Source organism: Lepisosteus oculatus, chromosome 15, assembly GCF_040954835.1.
Source record: "Lepisosteus oculatus isolate fLepOcu1 chromosome 15, fLepOcu1.hap2, whole genome shotgun sequence".
In the NCBI taxonomy this organism is placed as follows: Eukaryota; Metazoa; Chordata; class Actinopteri; order Semionotiformes; family Lepisosteidae; genus Lepisosteus; species Lepisosteus oculatus.
The window spans coordinates 25211390-25233019 of record NC_090710.1 but is presented as its reverse complement, the minus strand read 5'-3'; the positions used below and the strand labels follow the sequence as shown (position 1 = coordinate 25233019).

The following is a 21630-nucleotide window of genomic DNA, read 5'->3' as shown; positions in this document are numbered from 1 at the left end:
CTGCTGCCTTTTTTTCTGTACTTAACCTGTATGTTACCTGTATTTTATATACCAACACAAAAACAACCAGTAACAACTCTGTTATAGCCTTTCCATCTTTTCTTTCTTTTATAATGAACAATGGTTTCAGTTATTTAAATATCCAAATCTAAGAAATAAAAAAAAATATTCAGATTTAAATATTATAACCCTTTGTCTCATTTTCCTTCACTCGATGGCTCCCCCTCTCCGTGCATGGAATAAAAGTTGAAGAGTTACATTCACTAATTTCATGCCCCCAATTCAGTCATGGAGGATGAGGTTTTTATGAAATCTGAGATAAAATTACATAAATGGAGAAAATTGGCCCTGTTGTGAGTGTGTTTGTATCTGTGTGTGCCCTTAGATGGACTGGCGTCCCTTCCAGGGAGTATCCAGCCCTGTCCCGTTGCTTGCTGGGATAGTTTCCGGCTCTTCCGCGACCCGCGTATTGGATACAGTGGTTAGTGGTTGGATGTTTTTTATACTTTTACACTTTTCTCTTCCTTGCTTCTCCTTTCGCACTGTTCCCCAGGAAAAGAACAGTGGGAGAGGAGAGAAAGAAAAGGATAGGTATAGAGGGCAAAGGGAGAATGTGCTGGAGGTCTGTGGAGGCTCAGTGCCAACAGGATCAGAGAAAGAAGAAAGGATGGCAGAATCGCGACTTGGACAATTGGGTTGTTTCCAAGGTGTAAGGAGGTCAGACTGGAGAGGCTCACTTGTAAAATAAAGATGCACTTGGAGAGACTCAGGATTGAAGAAATATTCAGCTGCCACATGTGTTGCACTACAGAACACATTTTTATAGTTGCCACCAAAATAAAGTATTTTTGGAAGGAAGGGTTACTCATGTCTTTTAACAATACATACTATATACTGTACACTATATAGTACAACAACAACAATAATCATCATCATCATCATCATCAACTTAAAATGCTAATGTTTATTGAAATTAGTGCAATATCTATATCAGAAATTGGTATATTTTCTATATAATCCAATTTTGTTTTATATAGTTGTTTCATGTAAGGAGAAAAATTGAAGATTTTAATTCCTTGACATTTTAGATAGCTGGTTTTCATGATCAGACTGCTAAGTGACATTCAACTAAGGAAACAGTGTCAGAAGACCCTAAGCACAGAGTCTTCTATATAACCATTTTTATTTCACAAAGATTAGAGGAAAGAAAAACAATTCCTTCAAAGTGAATATTTTATAGTTTCTACTGTACACCATCATACTGGAGACAGCACAATAAATGCCAGTAGATATAAAATACAAGAAATACTAGAGACCATCCCTGTAGTTTGTTCCTATGTAACGTATTCTTTGACTTAAGTTAAGTCATAATATACACAATGCTTAAAATTCAAGCACTGTACTGAAAACAGATTTTGATCTGTCAGAATGCAAGAATTTACAATCATGTTGAAAGTGTTAAGTAGTTTAAAAACTTCAAAAACTGTATATTTGATTTTAGCAATCAGTATGATCTAAATATCAAGGCAGAAACATAGACTGTCCAATCTAGCTTAGTGTGGCTTGATTACCTGAGTATAATCAATTTTCTGTATAATTAGTTGCAATTGCAGTGGTCTCTTGTATTTGCTTCTTCTGTTTTCTGTCATATATTACAACCACAACTGCTAATGAACACAAAATAATTTCATGTAAAACATACAGTAAAGATGCAAAACATATGAAGTTTGTTTGACAATGGAATCTGACTAATTTGTGTTTTAATTAATATAAAGTTAAGCATGTGAGCACTGGCAAGCTTATTGTACTTTACCACTCAGCATAATCGGATTTCTCAGGCCTCTTAAATTCAGGAGGATTAAATATCCTGTGAATAAGTCCTTCTGGCATGCACAATAAATGATGCATCTTTTCAGTAACTGTTCACAGGAAACACAGCCAATGTGGTCTGTCAAAAAATAAAAATATAGTGGAAACATTGTATTGAGGCAACATCTCAGCCATTCTATTAGTACACACCAAACACAAAATTGTAAATTATCTGCACTTTTTTGCTTTTAATTAGAACTGGGATTTTGCTTTGGAGCTAGACGGATTTCTTTAATTGTTTGATACAGTATGTCAGTAGATTTAAACAATTTGCAAACACAAGTAATGGGCTCATTGGTCTGCATCTGCTTCCTGCCCTGTTCATCGGTAGCCTAGTGCTACTGTACATGAGCAGCAGACTCATCTGTCACGATCACTTGATTTTTGCATAAGCTGATTATTGGGAATCTTTATTTTAACTTCCATGGAGCTGACTGCTTTTGAGTATAATCAGTGTTAAAATAATTAAATAATTATATGGATTTTTAGTATATTTCCAATTGTGGACCCATGATTGTTTTTTTTACTTTTAAAGTAAAAGATAAACTAATATATTTTATTAGGGAGGAAAGAAAGAGCAGAATAATAACTAATAGGATAAAATAAAAAACAAAAACAAAACAGAACATAACAGATTGATATGGTGAAGAAAGTGAAGTAAGCATAGAAAAATCTAATAATAAGGTTACAATGACAGTGTTATTATACATTTGAACATTTTCAATAATTTTAGTATATGTACATGGAAAAGCTTTAGAGATTTGGATTGTACAAATCATGTTGCTCCATGATTTTCATTCTGTATGCAGGAACAGTTCCATGGAATCACTTTCTGAAATCTTAGCTATAATGTTTGAAGATAACAGTTAATCCTGATGGATTTGTATTTTGTAGTATAAAAGCCAGGCATTTGGCTATGTGGATGCGTAAAAAGAAACAAATGATGCTAATAGCATTGAGCATATGACAATTATGAAATTAGATTTGATTAGCTATGATGGATTAGCCTTTGCGACTTTATATGGAAGCTCATTCTCAATGATTTAAAAATTAGTAAATGATAACCTTGCTTTTTTTGTGGCTCAAACTAAGTTCTAATAATAACAGTCAAATCTGATACAATACTAGATAGCATTATTTTGGGCTTTGAGTAAAGTGTTGTGGCTCATAGCAAGCAGTATATGTATTGTAAGTCCTTGTTGTGTCTAAGAACACAAGAAAAGTTTCAAACTAGAGGCCTGTCATCTCATCCATTCGGTTATTTCTAACTAATTGATCTGAGCTTTTCATCCAGTCATTTCCTGAAAGACGCCAGCTCCAGAAACATGGCTGGGTAGCTTTCTGTAATGAAGTGTCTCCTGTTCCAGTATCAAAAAGCAGTTCCACAAAGTTTTAATTTGTGTTGTTAGGCTTCGTGTTTCACTGCTGATTCTGAAAGAGTCCATTGTGTTGCTTTTTTCAATGCTTTAGAAGATTTTGAATACTTAAATGGGGACTCCAAGTTGCCGTCTTTATTCAAAAATAAAAATTAATTCTTTGACCCCGTCAGTATAGGACATTCATTTAAGACCAGGGCTTTGTCTGGCTGCACTTCTCTTTATGCCGTGTATATTATCATACATTTACAGGTAGATAAATGTCAGGAGGAAAAGCAATGCAACATCATAGGGAAAATATATATATATTTTAAAAAACACTATAATGTACCATTTAGGACATTTAAAAAATATTTAAATGTTTATGCAACTAATTTATTTTCTAGCAATAAAGCATAATTGCTATTAGATTTGTCAAGGTTTAGCATTTAGGGGAGGCCACAATATTGCTTCCTTTGTCATCCATTGTCAATCTGTGAACAAGATGGAGTAATCACAACACAAAGCATGCTCCATCCTCTATGAAACACAAGATGTTTTCCTAAGAATACAGAATACACATGCACATATGCAATATATATATGTATGATGTCCAAGTAAACATTGTTAAAAGAAAGTGGGGTACATCTATTTTTTTGTTCTTTACGGGATCCAGTTTCTTTACCAGACCAAGTCACTAGCCAGCACTCTCAAAAATGACATACGCTATTCTATCACGTGAATTTTTTTGTTGTGAAATTATTTTCACGCCAATAAATTCTGCCATTTCCTTTAAATCAAAAATGTCTTTGTGTAAAAATGTGAATGCATTAAGGAGACCTAGAGTGATCACAGATTTGTTTTTAAATGTGGAGCAAAATGTTTTCCATGAAAAGATCCAAGTCTACGTGACCCTAAACTGAAACTAAATGTTTTTTAAGAAATATGTTGATAACCACATTTTCATTGATAAGGCAGATTGTAACAAAATGCATTTTGTACTATGCTGAGAGACAACAATTGGGAGCGAATATACCCACTTATCTGCATGAATTATGCAAAGCAGTCCACAAAATCGACCATCTGGCCATTTATTCAGTGCTGTACTCTACAGTGTTTTAACCATCTGCAGTGTATTAATGAAAGTGGTGTGGAGTTTAAATGTGTGAAAGGGCTGTAAATACTGCATCTTCATGGCATGCAGCTTGATTTTGAAACCGATAAATGTGACACCTCCCACTGGGTGCACATATCACACTGTAATGGTGTCAGCAGAAGCAACAACTTCATAAATGGTTATGCATGTGAAACTGGATGTTTCCGTTTCAGACTTATTGAAAATAATCAGGATCCCAAAATAAGAGATAAAAACTTTAATCATCCTCTAAAGCTGGTCCAATACACTATTATTTTTATTGTATTTAAATTTGATTTATTTGATTTACCTTTAGGATATCTATGGGCTAGCTTGGGAAAATAAGTACAAGACCAGATTATCCTGACATATCTAAAGGAAGTTAGAAACATTAAAAACAGGAACACAGACAAGACACATGAAACAAAAATGTATGTTTACAATGAGAGCCGGATCCTAGTTTAAAGCAACATCCACCATCTATTTTCTAAATGCTTTACCCAATACAGGTTTGCAAGGCAGCCAGACCCTATCCCAGCAAGCAATGGGCGCAAGGCAGGGTACACCCTGGATGGGACACCACTCCATCACAGGGCACAAACAGACACAAATACACACATTAACACCAGGGTCATTTTCCCAGTAGCTAATAAACCTGAAAGTATTTACTTGGACAGTGAGAGGAAAGCCATGTGGACACAGGTAAACATGTCAGCTCCATGCACATAGCACCCTAGGAATTGAACCCAGGGTCCCAGAGCTACTGTACAAGGCACCAATGCTTACCACTTTACCATCCTAAAGCAACATATTTATCATTTTAATCCACTTTCCTACAATGAAATGAGTTAGTGCCATCTTAGATCTTTCTTGTAAGTGGATACCCTCTTAATCAAAATATGTCCAAGCTGACTTCATATTCACTAACCTTGAAATAAATGACAAACTCTCTCCGAAACCACAAAAATAATAGCAGACCCCTATCAGCTGCTAAAAAGAAATAAAAAACAGGCCATTCCTGCCTTACAGCCACCATCCCACACACAGCACATTGAAGAAAATCGACAATTTATTACTGTTGACACAATTAACAAACAAAAGAAACAGAGAGCAATATGGCTTGAGCTTTATACTGTATGTGCATGAGCCAGCCAAAGTTTAGTTAGCATTTACACTGAAGTTTTGATCCAGGCACACCACTCTTTAAGATGGCTCCTGTTCATTCTGTTTAGTTTAAAACATACCCAGTCAATCAAATCATAAGCAATCATTTTTTTTTAATTTTGTAAAATTATTTTTTATATACCCACTCAATTTGGAATCACCAGTCCGACTAACCCCACTCTGCCCTCTGTCACACTCAGTCAATTGTGTGCAGCCAACTTGGAGCCATGGTTACCTGTGCTTATTAATTTGTGCTGCAGCTTACTGAGGCTTAGCTTCAGTACCTCTCAATTTGAGATTGTCCACACTGCAGCACCTCTATGCACAGCTGAAACAACTCCTCGGGACATGAATTTAACACGTGTGTTTACAAGTGTGCTCAACAATCATTCTAAAGGTGATCGCTGTTGTTTATTCTTTTTGACTCCTTGATTACATTTCTGTGGAAAAAAAATGTATTATTTGCTCACTGTGTGTGAGCTTTTAAAATAGAGAATTGAATGAATGGAGAACTCAGGACTTGAATGGAATTGATATGGGACAGATTTTGCATTCCAGTGTTGCATGCTCAAATGTGCAATGACACATTTCCTCAGAAATGAGCAGAAAACACTTGACAGTATACAGTAGTACAATAGTATACAGTATAATGTATATACAGTACACAGTATACAGTAGTATAGTGCACACTATATGTACTAATGCTGGATGAGGCTATTAGTCTAAAAACAAACATCAATGATCATGTTACATACCTGCTCGTACATTTCATTTTCTAAACAAAGTTGTTTAAATAATGTTTTTATGAAATTAATGAAAACAGATGAGAATTTTTAACCTTTAAATAAAAGTATAGATTTCTGACATTATGGTTACCAGCATGTGAGCTCTTTCAGTGAGATTCCAAAACCCTATAGACGCAACATAGGTCTATCAGAATGGAAATGTTTCAAAAATGGAGTAGATCTAATAGCCTTTGATAATGACATTTGAAGTCACAAATTAAAAATGCTTTTCTTAAACATTAAATCAAAAGCAATTTAATTTGTTTAAATAATTTATTATTTATTAGCATTTTCTTGACAATAGTAGCTGGAAAGTGTGATATATTGATGTTAAGCATTAATGTACATTTCACAGTTAAGCAGCTCTTGTTCATTTTCACTGAGTTCTGGTTCCTTGTGATATACAATTTAAGCACTGCTGGTCACATTTGGCTAAAGACATGACCCAGGCTTCAACCCACAATATCAATGTCAAAACATTCAAATGCAAACTCACTTAAAACCTCAGATAGATACTGCATTTCCAGCCACAACACCCAAAGTGATGTGACAAATCAACCATAAAGACCATGAAGGAGATTTTCAAAAACAAATCATTGGTGAAGTAGTAGAGAGGCAGAGAGCAGGAAAAGGTTACTTATCCCTTGAAGAAAGGTAGAGTAAATCATTAAGTTGAATGCATGTCATGGCACCCAGACACTACAGAGATCAAGCTGCCCTTCCAAGCTGAGTAGAAGAGGGAGCAGGAAAGTGGTTTGTGATGCCAGTGTGAACCAAAAGTGACTTTGAAAGACTTGCAAAAGGATATTTCTGAAATGAGAGTCACAGTTCATTAACTATATCTAGTTTTATACAAAAACCTGGCCTGTATGGATAACTTGCAAGAAAGAAAAGAATAGTCTGAAATCTCACTTGAGATCTAATGAAGACGTGTGACAGAATATTTAATGGTCAAATGGGACAAGCATTGAACTTTTTGGTCTAAATATAAGGCATATCTGATGCAAGCCCAACAATCCCAACAATCAAGCATGGCAGTGGCACCATGTTAAGGGGATGCTTCTCAGCAGGGACTGAGTGAGAAGCATTTGAAATGGAGTGATGGTGTAATGTACAGGCCAATCCTAGAGGAAAACCAAATTTACTCACAAATGCGAACCAAAATAAAACACAAATGTGGCCTGACATTTGTGATTTAATGAAGAGATTTTAATGACTTTATGGGGTCCAGTCAAAGTCCTGATTTGGATCCAGCAGAAAATTATTGTGAGTAAAGTAAAGGCATTTATAAAGAAGAAGGTTTTGAGTCTGGATTTGAAGGCGTTTAGAGAAGGTGACTCTGATATCCTTGGGGAGAGAGTTCCAGAGCTTGTGGGCATAACAGGAGAAGGCCCTGTCACCCATACAATGTAGACGGGGTTGGGGGACAGTAAGGAGAGCAGAATTAGAAGAGCGAAGGTTGCGATGTGGGGAGAAGGGCGATAATAGTTCAGACAGGTACTGAGGTGCCAAGCCATGCAGAGCCTTATAGGTGAGCATGAGGATTTTAAAGTCTACACGGAATTTGACCGGAAGCCAGTGCAAGGATTTCAGGATAGGAGTAATGTGATCATTTGCACTAGACCTGGTCAGGATTCTGGCTGCTTAATTTTGGACATACTGCAGTTTGTTCAGAGTAGATTTAGATACCCCAGCGAGTAGAGCATTACAGTAGTCAATTCGAGAGAACACAAATGTGTTGATCAGCTTTTCAGCCACAGTTACTGATAGCATAGGGAGCATAGGGCGTAGTCTAATGATATTTCTAAGGTGAAAAAATTATGTTTTGACAGTATGCTGCACATGTGGGTCGAATGTTAATCCAGAATGTAATATAACCACAAGGTTTTTCAATTTAGATTGAAGCTCAAGTACAGAACCATCTACAGATAGGGTTATAGGACTTTACGAAGTTGATGGGGGGTGCCAATAAGCATGACTTCAGTCTTGTCGTTGTTAAGATGAAGGAAGTTTTGAGTCATCCAAATTTTTCTGTCAGAGATGCAATTAGATAGAATAGAGACAGCCACATCAGTGTCAGGTTCAGTATGGATGTATGTTTGAGTATCGTCAGCGTAGAAATGAAAACTGAGGCAATGTGATCTTAGAAGCTGACCAAGAGGAAACATGTAAATGCTGAAGAGCAAGGGGCCCTGTATTGAGCCCTGAGGAACACCAGACTTAACAAGACCAATTTCAGACCTGTACCCATTAGGAGAGACAAAGTGACAGCGATCAGTGAGGTAAGATTTGAACCATTTAAAAGCAGTGTCAGAAACTCCAAACACAGTCTCAACACGAAAAAGTAGGATGTTATGGTCAACAGTTCAAAAGCAGCACTGAGATCAAGAAGGATGAGAAGATCGTTATTGACTTTGACCAGGGCAGTTTCTGTGCTATGAAGATGAAGTAAGCCACATTGGAGGGGTTCGAAAGGTTGTTTGTCATGAGGTGACAGAGAGAAGAGAAACAGGACTGAAATAAAGTGTTGGGAATGGGATCTAAAATATTCTTAACAAGCCGCAGTGTGTTCAGAACTCAGTTGCTTAGATTTTGTGAGATCATTTTTTGTACATACTAGGATACATTTCTACAATCTATTGTGAGAGTTTGGGATAATAATAATAATAATTGCTTACACTTATATAGCACTTTTCTGGACACTCCACTCAAAGCACTTTACAGGTAATGGGGACTCCCCTCCATCATCAACAATGTGCACCACCCACCTATAATATAGTCCTTGCAATCCTGCATTCCTTGTTAGAAATTCCATATGATAAAATATGTAACACAAATTAGAATACAAGAGCATATATCTCCTGTTTTAGTTTCCTTGAATTAGTGCACTCTAGATTTCAGAATAGTTTGAGCTCTTCTTTCAGGTAAAAGAACAAGTCTTTGAACAAAGGGTGACCATTCTTTTTTTCTGTTGCTACAAGACTGTCAGATAATTTTGGAACTCAGACCTTGCAAGTCCCAACTCAAAATTCAGTTTTATACTCTTGCTCCTTAATTGCTTAATATACTGTATTAAAAAGTGTATGCTTTTATCAATTATTTTATTGTAAAGAGATGAAAAGCACTTTATTTAATAATACCACCTTTGTAGACCATTATACATGAAATATGAAGTAAATGTATCGTATTTATTTCAATAACAATTTTGTTTCTAAACTAAATGTATTTGACTAATTTTAAGATTGTATTAACGTTCCAAACAACAAACTACAATAATGAATATATCGCCTCCTGGCCAAGCCCTCACCCCCCATCATGAATTAGGTTCCATCAACTATCTTGAGGGTTATAAAGAGTAAAATTCAACAGTAACCCAATTAAAATCAAATCTACTATTTATCCATACAGTACAGAACTAATATAACCCCATCTTTATCTTTGAAATTTTTGCAGCAAAGCAACTACACCTAATTCACTGTTTTATAAAAACATGTTAAAGTGCTCTGGGATTCCATTAGCAGCATTTTAAATAACACAGGAATAGAGAGCTTTTACATTGTGCTGTCCCTAAGCAGATTTAAATGTACTCCTTCCTGCTGTAATTGAAGAGTGCCATGTCTGGCTGAGAATAAAAATCAGATTGCCCCACTTTTGCCATTACAATAAGCACTATAATATCTATCATACATCAGCACAACATAGTTTCCATTCTTGGCAATACGTTTTTCAATGGTCAGTCATGTGGGTGAACTAATGTTGATTTATCTAGCATCCACTGTATTGCTGTTATTTAACTAAAGGAACAATCTTTATAGGGGTCATAAGTCCAAAACAAATATATTAGAGTAGGAATGTGACATATCTCTCTTAGATGAGACACATACAGTTTTACTTTTCTTTGTCTAGGTAAATTCATTTGGTATTCCAAAATGTTCTAATAATATTAGTTGAGTACCTTAATCATTAGGGGGAAAGAAACCTATTAATTTCTTTAGATCAATAATACTGTCCATGGACACTGAATTTATGAATTATGGTGTGGTTTCTGTTTTGCTTGTGTGTACTAGCTGCTTTAAGTGGTGGCAAACAGGAACAGTAAGTCAAGTCTATTTCTTCCAGAAAGGAGATTTGTTTACTCCTTGGAAAATACATCTTGAGGAAAAAATGATCCTGTACATTTTTTTTAAATTACAGTATGATCAGGAGATGCCTTTTTACCTAAATATGGGGTTTCCAGGCTTTGTTTATGGGAGTTGTTTTGAACTGCACTAACTAAAAATATCCCTAGTCCCTAAAACATATCGGTTTCCCTGTTCAGCATATTGTTCCTCCCATCTTACAGTTCACTCTCCTTTCACAGCTTCTCAATCACATATAGCATTCCATACAGTTGTTTGGTTTGTCTTCATATACAGCGTTTTCCAATCATGCCTGTATTTCCATAAATCATTATTTCTGTAATGCTACTTTCAGTTGACTCCTAAGTTTGGTCTGTTTCTTTAAAGAATATCTTTACCTAAAGTCAAGATCCCGATGTACTGATCTTAGTCATATTGCACTTTTTCTCTGAAACTCACACCACAGATTAGGAAAACACTTGTCTCAATATATGTAAATGAAAACATTCTCCCACTCTTGATCAAAATAGTACATCTGTTGCATGTTCATTTGAATGGACCTGCCTGTGCATTCATACAATGAATGATAGCAAAATTTCCACTAAATTTTCCACTTAAACATTGATTAGGTTTGTAAACTACTCCCAGGTTCCTCGACAAGTTGTACATGTGTGTTTTCCATTGTTTCCCCAGCATCCCAGGATCCTGTGTTAGGTCAGATGTAATATTTAAATTTTAAATATATATATATATTTTGTAAAGATTAAAATAAAAAAATCTAAAACAGATTTTTTGCAGATTGATCATTATGTGTTTGCATCGATTAGGTGTTTTAATCTTCATTTGTTGAAAGTTTCGAGAGATGTGGACAGATTACATTCAGCATGTACTGTACGTCAATCACATAGCTGCGTCCTGAATTATATATGATCGAGTTAAACCAGCAATTGACTTCAGTTTCAGTTAACATGGCATTGTTATAACATGCTTAGTCATTATCAGGTTATGAAGACTTACAGGATACATTAATACAGTTAGTTTTTAAATACTTTGCTGAAATGCAGATAATTTGTACAACACCTTAATGAGTGAATCTTATTTCAGTTAATCTCTGTATTTAGTTTTCTCACATAAATATTTCATGCTGTAACTGAATAATTAAATAGATTTTCAAATGGCAGAAATGAACAAGGTAAGTGTAACAGACAGTGGTATCCTACCAGTTAAGACTCTCGGTCCATGCCTTCCTGTTCCCTTTTGAGAAATTGCTTCCTGGACATTAATATTCTCATATAACCTTCAGACATTGACATTGTGACACAGATACAGAATGGAGAAAATGACCCTTTGCAAACAGTGTAAATCCACAGTCTTGCAATTACAAAATCACAGCATGGAAGCAACTACACCAAAGGGCGAGGTTTAGGTATCAAAAAGGAGCAATGAAAAGCAGCACTTACAGAAAGACGCCAGGGAAGTATTAATGTTATACTAACAATATAGAACATGGCTGTAAACATTTAGTTTTGGATTAGTATTATTTGAATATTGTTTGTCACCTGGAAGTTCTTCCTCATTTAATGTAATTGTAGATCTCTGGATGTTACGACGTCCCACAAAAGAATATATGCTGCTTGAGGCTACAACTTTAAACTGTAAAACTGTAAATCCAAAATCTCAGTTTTATTTCATTAACAATAATCTTCAGAGCACAAGCTTTGTGGACAAGGTGATGGTTCAGAAATAGTCCATTAATTTTGCATTAATCACAATAATTTTTTTAATCTCACATATTCCCAGACACACAGATTTTCTGAAAAAGATTTATGAGAAAATAGAAAAGGACAGAATCCATTGTTTTTTTTCCTCAGCCAAACATGTATTCTTATTTGAAAGAAAGGTTTATGACCAAAATCCACAAATACAGTTGGAACCAAATAGAAAAACTTGCGAATAATAACAATATAATAACACCATGTCAAAACATAAAATGAGTATACTTAGAGTGGAATATTAACTTGATTTAGTATGATCTTTGAAATGATTTCACAAAGATTATACCACTTTGAGTGTGGCATTAGCACCCCTTTAAATGATATATTTGAAAGGAAAAATATGCTAATCATTGACCAAATCACATTATTCATTCATATAAATATATAGTCTTAGTAAGACTTCCATTAAATTAAAGTGAATTAATAACTTTCTGTGGAAGCACATGCATAAATAAAGGTTACCTGACTGTGGTGACTGTCTATGTGTCTTTGAACTGAAGGAAGAGCTGTGGAGCTATTAAACCTCATGTGTCCTTCATCTTCTGGTAAACCTTAAAAAAAGCACATACTGTATATTAATATGTGATGAAGGTGTAGAGTTATAATATCACTTGAAAATTCTTTGCTTATACAGTAATTCTAGTTCTTGGTTTCACAAACCAATCTATTCCATTCTTATACAGGCTCCTGCTTTTAGTTGATCTCTAACATATCCACAACATCTCCACTCTATAGAACAGCAACAGTATCATCACTGAAATAAAACAGCTGTACCCCATTTTAAACTAACCCTTTTAAGACCTCTGCTCAGGATCAGTTTTGTGGTAATACATTGTCAACACTGAAAAAGTTTTGTTTTTTAAAAATGTAAACACCTCCTCTGAGGCCTCTATAGTATTGACTTTGTTTTTCATTTTTTTATGATTATGAAGCAACAGGCCATAAACTATCAGGACCATTTTTTTTCTTCGGATAAGGTCTTTCACCAGATAATGTTATGATTGTTTGCAAAAAAAACAGCCAGGACACTAGTGATTTATTGAACATCTATTCATCTATTCACTTTTTTTAGCATAACATCAAATCAAATACTTTTTAATCATGAATTCCAGATGTAGGACAAAGTTCAAGGGTGACGTAACTGAGGCACTTGTATGCCCACAAGGTTACATTCAGGTAATCAGTGAAAACACCGATGCTACAGTGAAGTGTTACTTCAGTGTTATTTCACTGTAACAAGAGCTCTGTAAAGGGCTTTACCATTTGACAGCTGATTTCCATTTTCCATGCTGACAGGACAGGGTGCTGCCGACGAGTGGGTAGTCACACGGTTATTGGCGTTTTTATCCCGAAGTTCTGGTGACATGTCACTGGCGTCCTCTCGGCCTGGCATGTTAATGTTAGAGATAAGTCCTGTTATAAATGGACAAACGTTGAAGATATCAGGACTTCTGTACCTACTGACTCATATAATCACTGTACTTTTAAAACTGAATTTTTGTGATTTGCTGACCAGGTTTAGAAACGGAAGAAATATTACAACCAAGAGATGGCCATTCACTCATTCATATTACTGTCAGTTTACCGATCCATGGACTTTGTCCAGGCAGGTTTTTTTTTTTTTTGATGGATCCTAATAATCTGAGGAAGTGAAAGGTTTCCTGTAAAGAAAATAATTTTAAAAATCTAATTTCTGTGTACTATATAATAAAGCATTATATATTAAAATCTAAAAAATACTACTCCTTTTGTCATTTAAAATAATCTCTTAGAGGCGATTTTACTGGTAGTATCCCCAGTAATGTGAAATTGCTAATACGATGTCCCAAGGGGTATGCTTTCTGCACAATAAGGAAGGATTGCTTTCACAAAAATAATCAGAATCACAGGGAAGCTGTTACTTAAAGATATTATAACATTTAACAAAAACAACGTTGTATTAAATAATTAAAAATGTACTTAAAATTGCATTAATATGTCTTGTAACCAAATAGGTCATAGATTGTTTATGATAAAAGATGTTTACTTCTTCAAGTATTCACTTAATGCATGCACAATTTCTTGTATTATGCAGTAAAACATTAAATAATACATTTTCAGATTGTAGAAAGATGGTATCTTAATTTATGGATTATGAAGAAAGCACATATTTCAGTTTAATTTTCTTTGAATCAAATCCTGATAGGAAAATCACAAAGTACATCTTTATAAACTGTTTATTAGGTAATAATTGGGGTGATCCTGTGAACTAATTTTAGTAGTAAACGGAGATACATATTTGAACCTTTCATTTTATGAAGTGACACTTTGATACACAGTTATGTAACATTTTAAATTAGTGTAATCACAAAATGAATTCTTTGGGTTTTAGACTTATGCCTAACTTTTCTGTAGAAGGTTTTACAAAAACATTTTTACTGATTCCTGACAATCCAAATACACCTCAGCATGAAAAGATTTTGGGTTGGCTGAAGAAGAAATAGAGTTATGGGAGAAGTGGTTCCTGATGTTCTTAGATGAGAAACTGAATCGGAATTAAAGTTAAACTACATGTATACCATCCACTCTCCATAATATTTCTCAGTGGGGCATGAGTGTTTTCTCAACATGAGCTTGATTTTTTTTACATCAAATACAATGCTGATGAGCATTTCCAATTCCTCGATTTTCATTTAATCTGACCATGTAAAACTGCTTCAGTTGTCATTCAAATGATGTTTGGCAAGTTTGAGTCGCCTCTTTTTTGGTTCACCCTCAGAAGAGACTTCTTCCTTGTGAACCAGCGATGAATGAATTTTCAACACTTTGTATCCAGAAGATGCCAGTGTGTATTGGAAAGCTCTTATTCTTGTCTTTGGTTTTAAATTTGCCTCCTAAACCACTTGTTTCACAGCTCATGGTGACAATATATATGTGTCCCCTTCCTGATTGGCAGACTGTACCATTCACCTTAAATAACTTAAACACTACAGTGGAAAGTGAACGTTTCAGCATTGTATGGATTCTTTTATAATCTTCCGCAACTTGCGAAGATCAATGACCATTTGCCAATAAATCCTCAAAGAACTCTCTGACTTTAACCTTTTAATACATTAAACTACCAGATGTTTTCTGTGTATTACCTCCTTTTACCCTCCAGGGAAATGGACACTACACTGGAAAGTTATGAGTTATAAGGTTTTTAAGTCATAGATGTCAATGAACATTTGCCTGCCATCTTTGAAGAGCTGTCTGTCCTTAACTATGGTTCAGATTATGCTACTACTAAATGATATCTGCGCACTACCTCCATTTATATGCCAAGGAAAAATACATTTTTGGTGGCCTCGATATAGGTCTGGAGGCTTCAATTGCATGTCCTAAGGACAGAATGTTGCTGTATGTTTTTCTGATTTTTTTTTAAAGAAATACATTGAGGTTCCTATTTCATTGGAGACTTGAGTAAATGTGGAGGGCACTGTACGTACTGCATATATGATTTTGATTGTAGAAGTATTTCTACATTAGCTTTCAAAGCACATTCAAGCAGAACTATAATACATTTCACTTTTGTTCTGATTACCAGAGACTCACAATTCATGAAGGGGCCCATATTTAAACCTAATCATTTTTTTTCTGACATATGACATTACCAGCAATCTCCTGACTCATGCTAGTAAGACACTTTGAAACATTTGTCAATTTAAAGTAAAGTTGTTGCATAAATAAAGGTTGCTTTCATTGTAACAATAACCATTTTTTTCAATAATTACATTACTTATTAAATTAAGTTACATTCTGTATTTGTTTAAGCAGAAGCCCCACATAAGATCAATTCATGACAAAAATACTTCAAAGGTGACTAGTAATTCTGGTATTGCTGTATTTGGAGTCAAACATATATAATAATATAAGTTGGTTGAATTTGTCATTATACATTACAATTTAGAATGACCCTGTGTTCAACACAGTGACCCTTTGACATAGCCCTACCAATAAACAAATCTCTCTGAACTTCTCAGTATTAAAAACTTAATTTGGTAGCATATTTCCTGATATCAAAACCACATTAATAAGCATTTACTGCTGTCTGCAGACAGAAGCATGAACTGACAATATAAAGACAATCATAATCCATTAGGACAGAACAGATCCAAAACACTGCGTCAGGGCATCATGTGTTAAAACCTAATCTCTTTCAAATGAAGACTTGTACTATTTTTGTTTTACAGTTTCCTTTGTAAATGTTATAATATTTCTTTGATGAGCACTTTGATCATGGATGTTTGTAGAATAAATGGTTCTTATTAGAATTTTGTTTATTAACAGTGACAGTGGTTGCCTCCAGAAGGAGGGTTAGGGTTAGGGTTAGGGTTTAATCTTATTCATTAAAACTGACTTTTTGATAAAGAAAATTTGCTATACCAATATAGCCATTTTAAGTTATCAAGGTATATTTTTGTCCCCCAACAGCAAAGGCATGAGTCCATATTTATCTCATAGTTATATAAAACTATGGGGTTTTAAGATATTTAGCATAAGAGTACTCCTACTTCAATACCAAACCTGATCTTTTCTCTGTTTTCTTTCTCTTGAGTTTCTCATTGGTGACCCTAGACTCAATTTCAGCATAGCCTATGGTGGTGGAGTGCAAGAATGAACTTTGTTTGATTGTCTTTATAAAATCAATGTGACTACCATAAGTATTTTCTCAGATAGTCCACTACTGAGGCATAGCCTTGACTAAAAATCTCCTGCTAGAAGACTGGAAAAAAGAGATGCATTGTATTTTAGAGGAAGGCCTTTCAAGGGACTTTTTTCTTCTTTGCAAAAAAAATACATAGAAGGTCTTAATAAACTGTGCAAAAGTCGTACATAGATTTGTAACAGTTAATAGGATGCTTACATGAGCTGCCAGATATGAAAAATGCGTTTGAGGCTTGCATTTGACAGCCATCAGAGTGAAGTTTGGGTTCCAGCTCATATTTAACCTTCACATTGGACTTAAGCCAAACCTAAACCCCTAAAGCCTATCCTTGAAGTGTGTATTTTGATGTGACAAAACCCATATGGTCATCTGGTGTTGCACAATTGCAGATTAAACTGCAAAAGAGCCACCACCATTCAGGAAATCTCTCACTGAATGCACTGAATGACAAAAGCGTGTTTTTAATTAGATTTGTTGATTTACACATCAGGAATTGGGATAGAATTATCATAATGTGTATTTCTCCAAACACTGCTGTATCTTAATTGTTTAGCAGAAATTTAGAAACTTAAGAAACATAAGTCAAGACTTGTTATCTAGAGTCCCCAATTTCAATCCCAGCGGGCCTCAATTAAGGAGTTTTTCTAGGTCTATTTAAGTCATCAGCAGCAACGGACCAGAGGGAAAGGGTTAAATTTATCCAATTAACACTTTTCTACTGAAGTTGTTGATAATTTAAAAGGAATAGATTGTGACCTTGGAGGACAAATACTGGAGTTTCTTGGTATAAATCGTCTCTATTTTAAAACTAACAACAATAATATGACTTTATACACTCGTAACAAATTTGTTCATGCAAGTAAACAGAAATACTTAAACTCATATTTATTAAGTACTGTAAAAGAAATATGTTACTTATTTTTGTTTAAACCACACAAAGGACAAAACAGAGATGCCAAATTCAACTGTATGTTTAAATGAATTTTAAACCAAGCTTTTTGTGATTCTATATGTCTACATTAGAAACCACGCCTTACTTGCAAGTGTGTCATATATTCCTTCTACACAGCAGAATCATACTTTCAGAATATTGTGTGTACCGACTCACTTTCAGGCTCTCTTATTTTCCGTCCGGCAGCTGACTTTCTCAGGAGGCTTCTCCCTGAGCTGAAGAGTGTGTTCAGTTCATCAAGTGGGCTGGTCAGGGGTCTGGAGTTGGCAGGGTTGAATGGGAGTGGGGAAGAGGAACAAGAATGTGATTTCCTGTGTTCTGTCCTTGGCATCTTTACTGGAGAATAAGGGGGTTTGGCGGAGCCTGAAGGGGCTTCTGAGAGACAGTAGCCTGGCTTTTGAGGTACCTTTGAAGAGTCTGAGTTTGAAACCGATGCTGTTTTAGCTAAGGCCAGGATACTGGCATCAGGTGGAAAAGGGAAATGAGAGGGAGGTCGATAGGGGGGAGGCAGTGATGGGGGAGGAGGCAGAAGAGGAGGAGGAGTTGGGGGAGGGGTAGATTTGTCAGGCATATTAAAAACCGAGAGATTTGGCGAAGAAGGTCTCTCACTTTCTGTTTTTTGCTGTCGAGCAAACTGAGGAGACAGTGGACTTGAGCCTTCAGACTGCCCAGAATAGTTCAGGTTTGTTTCTAAAACTGGGAGCTTTTTCACCTCTATGGGTGTGAGGGGTGATTCATCAGAAGCAGGAGAACAAGTAACAGGAGTTGGAGGAAAAACTAGCAGAGGAGGCCGGTGAGGGAGTAAGTTGGGGAAAGGTGGTGGAATGTCACAGGTACAGTCCTTGCAGTATGTTTTGCCTCCAGGACCAGAGTGCAACTGTTCAACTATGAAAAGTTTTTTGTTCTCGTGAAGCTGCAGAGGAGACCCCTCGGATTTTGCCAAATTTATCTTAGCAGATGTGCCTTCTTCAGGCAGAAAATATTTCATTTCTTCATAGACAGACTCCCCCTGCTCAGCACTATCCACTTCTGGTAGACTCATGGCTCTGGCATTTCCAACCATCTCAATATAAACACCCTCTTCCTCCTCCTGGGAACTGTACAGACTGAGTGCACCATACTGAGGCCCATCAGCTGAAGCTGCCCGTTGAATCATTCCAATACAATGTCCTCCTTTAGCAAAACAAGACAGCTTAATTTCTGCTGGTCTGGGACCTGATATCTCCTCATAGGAACCACTCAGTTTTGTGTTAGGGCTTCTTTTAGGCTTTGGTGGAGGAATCTTCTTCATTGTGCTGTAGTCGTCACTATGAGGTCTTGGTTTTGAAAGAGCTGCAATTAAAAATAAAAAAGAAGAAAAAACATTGATTAAAGAGAACCACATGAACTAAACTCTACATGCGAAACAGTTTCTCTTTTATACCAAAAATGTTTTATGGCAGTAGAAAAGAATGGCAAGATTACAGTTTAAAGCACAACAATCTGAAAGGAGAATAGTACAGGTCACAAAATCTGTTGGCGTCTGAGAGGTTGGTCTAAATATATTTTTGAAAGAGGAAAACTTTCAGTAGGAGTATTTGGAGCAGTGCAAAAGAAAGAAAATACACATTATGCTTTAACTGAACTTTGTGCAAATGCAGTGTATATTAGAAATTGGTAGACTTTGTTATAAAAAAAATCACAAGAATATTCCACTGTCCTCTCCTGCAGAAAAAGGTCGACAGAAAGGTCAGAAGTATGATTTTGCTATTTACTGAGAAGGTTTAGGAGTTCATAGCTTGGTCTAACCTTCACAGGATGTTTCTTGAGAAGCAGCTGATAAGCAGGCACTAACTGCTTCATATGAAGCACTGAGCCTGGTGTTGGGGTCCCTCTTTGGTTTGGGAGGAGGCTGTTTCCGTGGTGATGGCAGGCAGCTGCAGTCGTCCATGCTGAACACTGATTGCAAGGAAGGGGACTTGATTGAAGACCCGGTGGTGGAATGGACCAAATCGTCCATAACCATAGGGACTGGCACAGAGGTGTAATGAAAGTGCTTTGGTGTTCGGCATCCCCCAGAGCTGCCTTCATTGACCTTTCCATACTTGTCTCCAGCTCTGTGAGATAACATGATACCCAGAAGCATTATTCAAATTGCAACAATGAGATTGTTCACGCCAACATAATGAAGTTTTCTTTTCCTTGTTTTTGCAAAGATCCACCACAACACAAAGCACAACCATACCTTATAACGGGCAATGACCAACTGGACTGTTTCTATATATCCTGGTAAGATGCCACAAGATAACAAATATTAACAAAAGTTGTAACCATAAAGTAACTAATACAAAAAAATAACAAAGTGCCTATTTTATTGCATTAATCCCTACTTATACCAGATAATAAATGATAATCTACAGTTTTTCATAATAGAATCTGATACGCTTTAATCCGATATGTGTCCCTTACTCTCTCACCATCTCTGGCTTCCATCAAGCTTCCTCTAAATTAGGGTTTATACAGCTTGCATTATATCCTATAGGCTAAATGTATGTTCTAAGGTTTGTAACTCTTTATTTCTATTATTTTGTAGTTTAGAGCTATGGATAGGAATAGAATAAGAATTAGACACGGGTGTTTGATTGTTTTTAGCGGTATGTGTAGGGTAATATTCAAGTATAGGTTGGCATTTTTATCAGCACACAAATGTAGCCCATATCACCATATATCAGTGCTGCAAAAAAAAAACAATAAATTTGAAACCTTTGGACCCAGCAGGTGATTTGTTTTCTGCTATTGTGTTTAATTATAGTCTCATGAGCAGGAAGAAGCTTCTCTCCGACATAATTGGGAGTAATTCCAAGCTAATTAACTTGATCCAAAAATAGTGACTAGAGTTACCACTGTTACCTTAAGTAGTGTGGTGTCTGATGTCCCGAAGTGTTTTGTAAGACTATTTATTGGATTGTATTTGTACCTGATTTAGTTTTGTGCAGTAGAAACATGGAATTTAGAAACATGTAGATTTTTTATGTAGATGTAATAAAGAGCAATACAAGCAATGAAAAATCAGATAAACTTGAACTTTTTGAGCTATTTTCAGAATAAAATATTGGAAACCCACACTGACACACAGCACAACAAGCACAGTACATTACAATAACACCCCTTCCTTCCTGCCCAACATGCAAACACACATACACACACAAATTAGAGGAACAGTAGGATTCTTTGTCTGCCTCTTAGATCAATAGCTTCTTCCTGAAAGGAGATGGGAGCCTCCAGCAGTATCAGCCTAGACACAATTGACAATAGCATGGAGAAATCTCACAGGAGAATAACAACCAGACACAAAAGGTTTTACAGCCAGAATTCTCTAGAAACGCTCACCAAGGAAAACAAATAAAATAAAACGATTAAATTATTTGTACCTCCAGAAGTATGCAATCACATTTACTATGTTGAATGACTTTTCCTGTACAGTGGTGTAGAAACAGGATGTTTTGGTATACTTTTGGTACACATTTCTGATTCTGAAACAGATCTCTCAACCTAAAACTGCAAATTTACTTCCATGTTTCTTAGGAACAAAGCTTTTAACTGTTTAAAAGTAAACTATGCTTTTAAAACTGCACATTGCAGACAGGTGGGGATTTATTTGAGTTTACAAATTGAAATGTTTTCAAATGATATGTTTGCGTATAAGATACAATATACATAGGTTCTCTCCCATAATATACTGCAATTCGCTTTCTCTCATTTTCTAAGCACAATTTTCCTTAGGTATGACTGTATGTCTGTCCCATTGTCA

General features: G+C 35.7%; 1 protein-coding gene across 3 annotated transcripts in view; it reads right to left on the bottom strand.

The window, feature by feature from the left end:
- The window catches only part of myo16 (myosin XVI), a 154578-nt gene that overhangs the window by 4558 nt on the left and 128390 nt on the right, over positions 1 to 21630 (bottom strand). For 2 of the 3 annotated variants that reach the window (XM_015364436.2, XM_006639256.3), the window contains exons 31-34: positions 19629 to 19936; positions 17997 to 19172; positions 13462 to 13614; positions 12664 to 12752 (exon numbers count right to left, since the gene is read on the bottom strand). In XM_015364436.2, coding sequence (XP_015219922.2) covers positions 12664 to 12752; positions 13462 to 13614; positions 17997 to 19172; positions 19629 to 19936 — 1726 coding nt within the window. The remainder of the gene's footprint in view (positions 1 to 12663; positions 12753 to 13461; positions 13615 to 17996; positions 19173 to 19628; positions 19937 to 21630) is intronic. The other variant, XM_015364435.2, reaches the window with a different exon arrangement.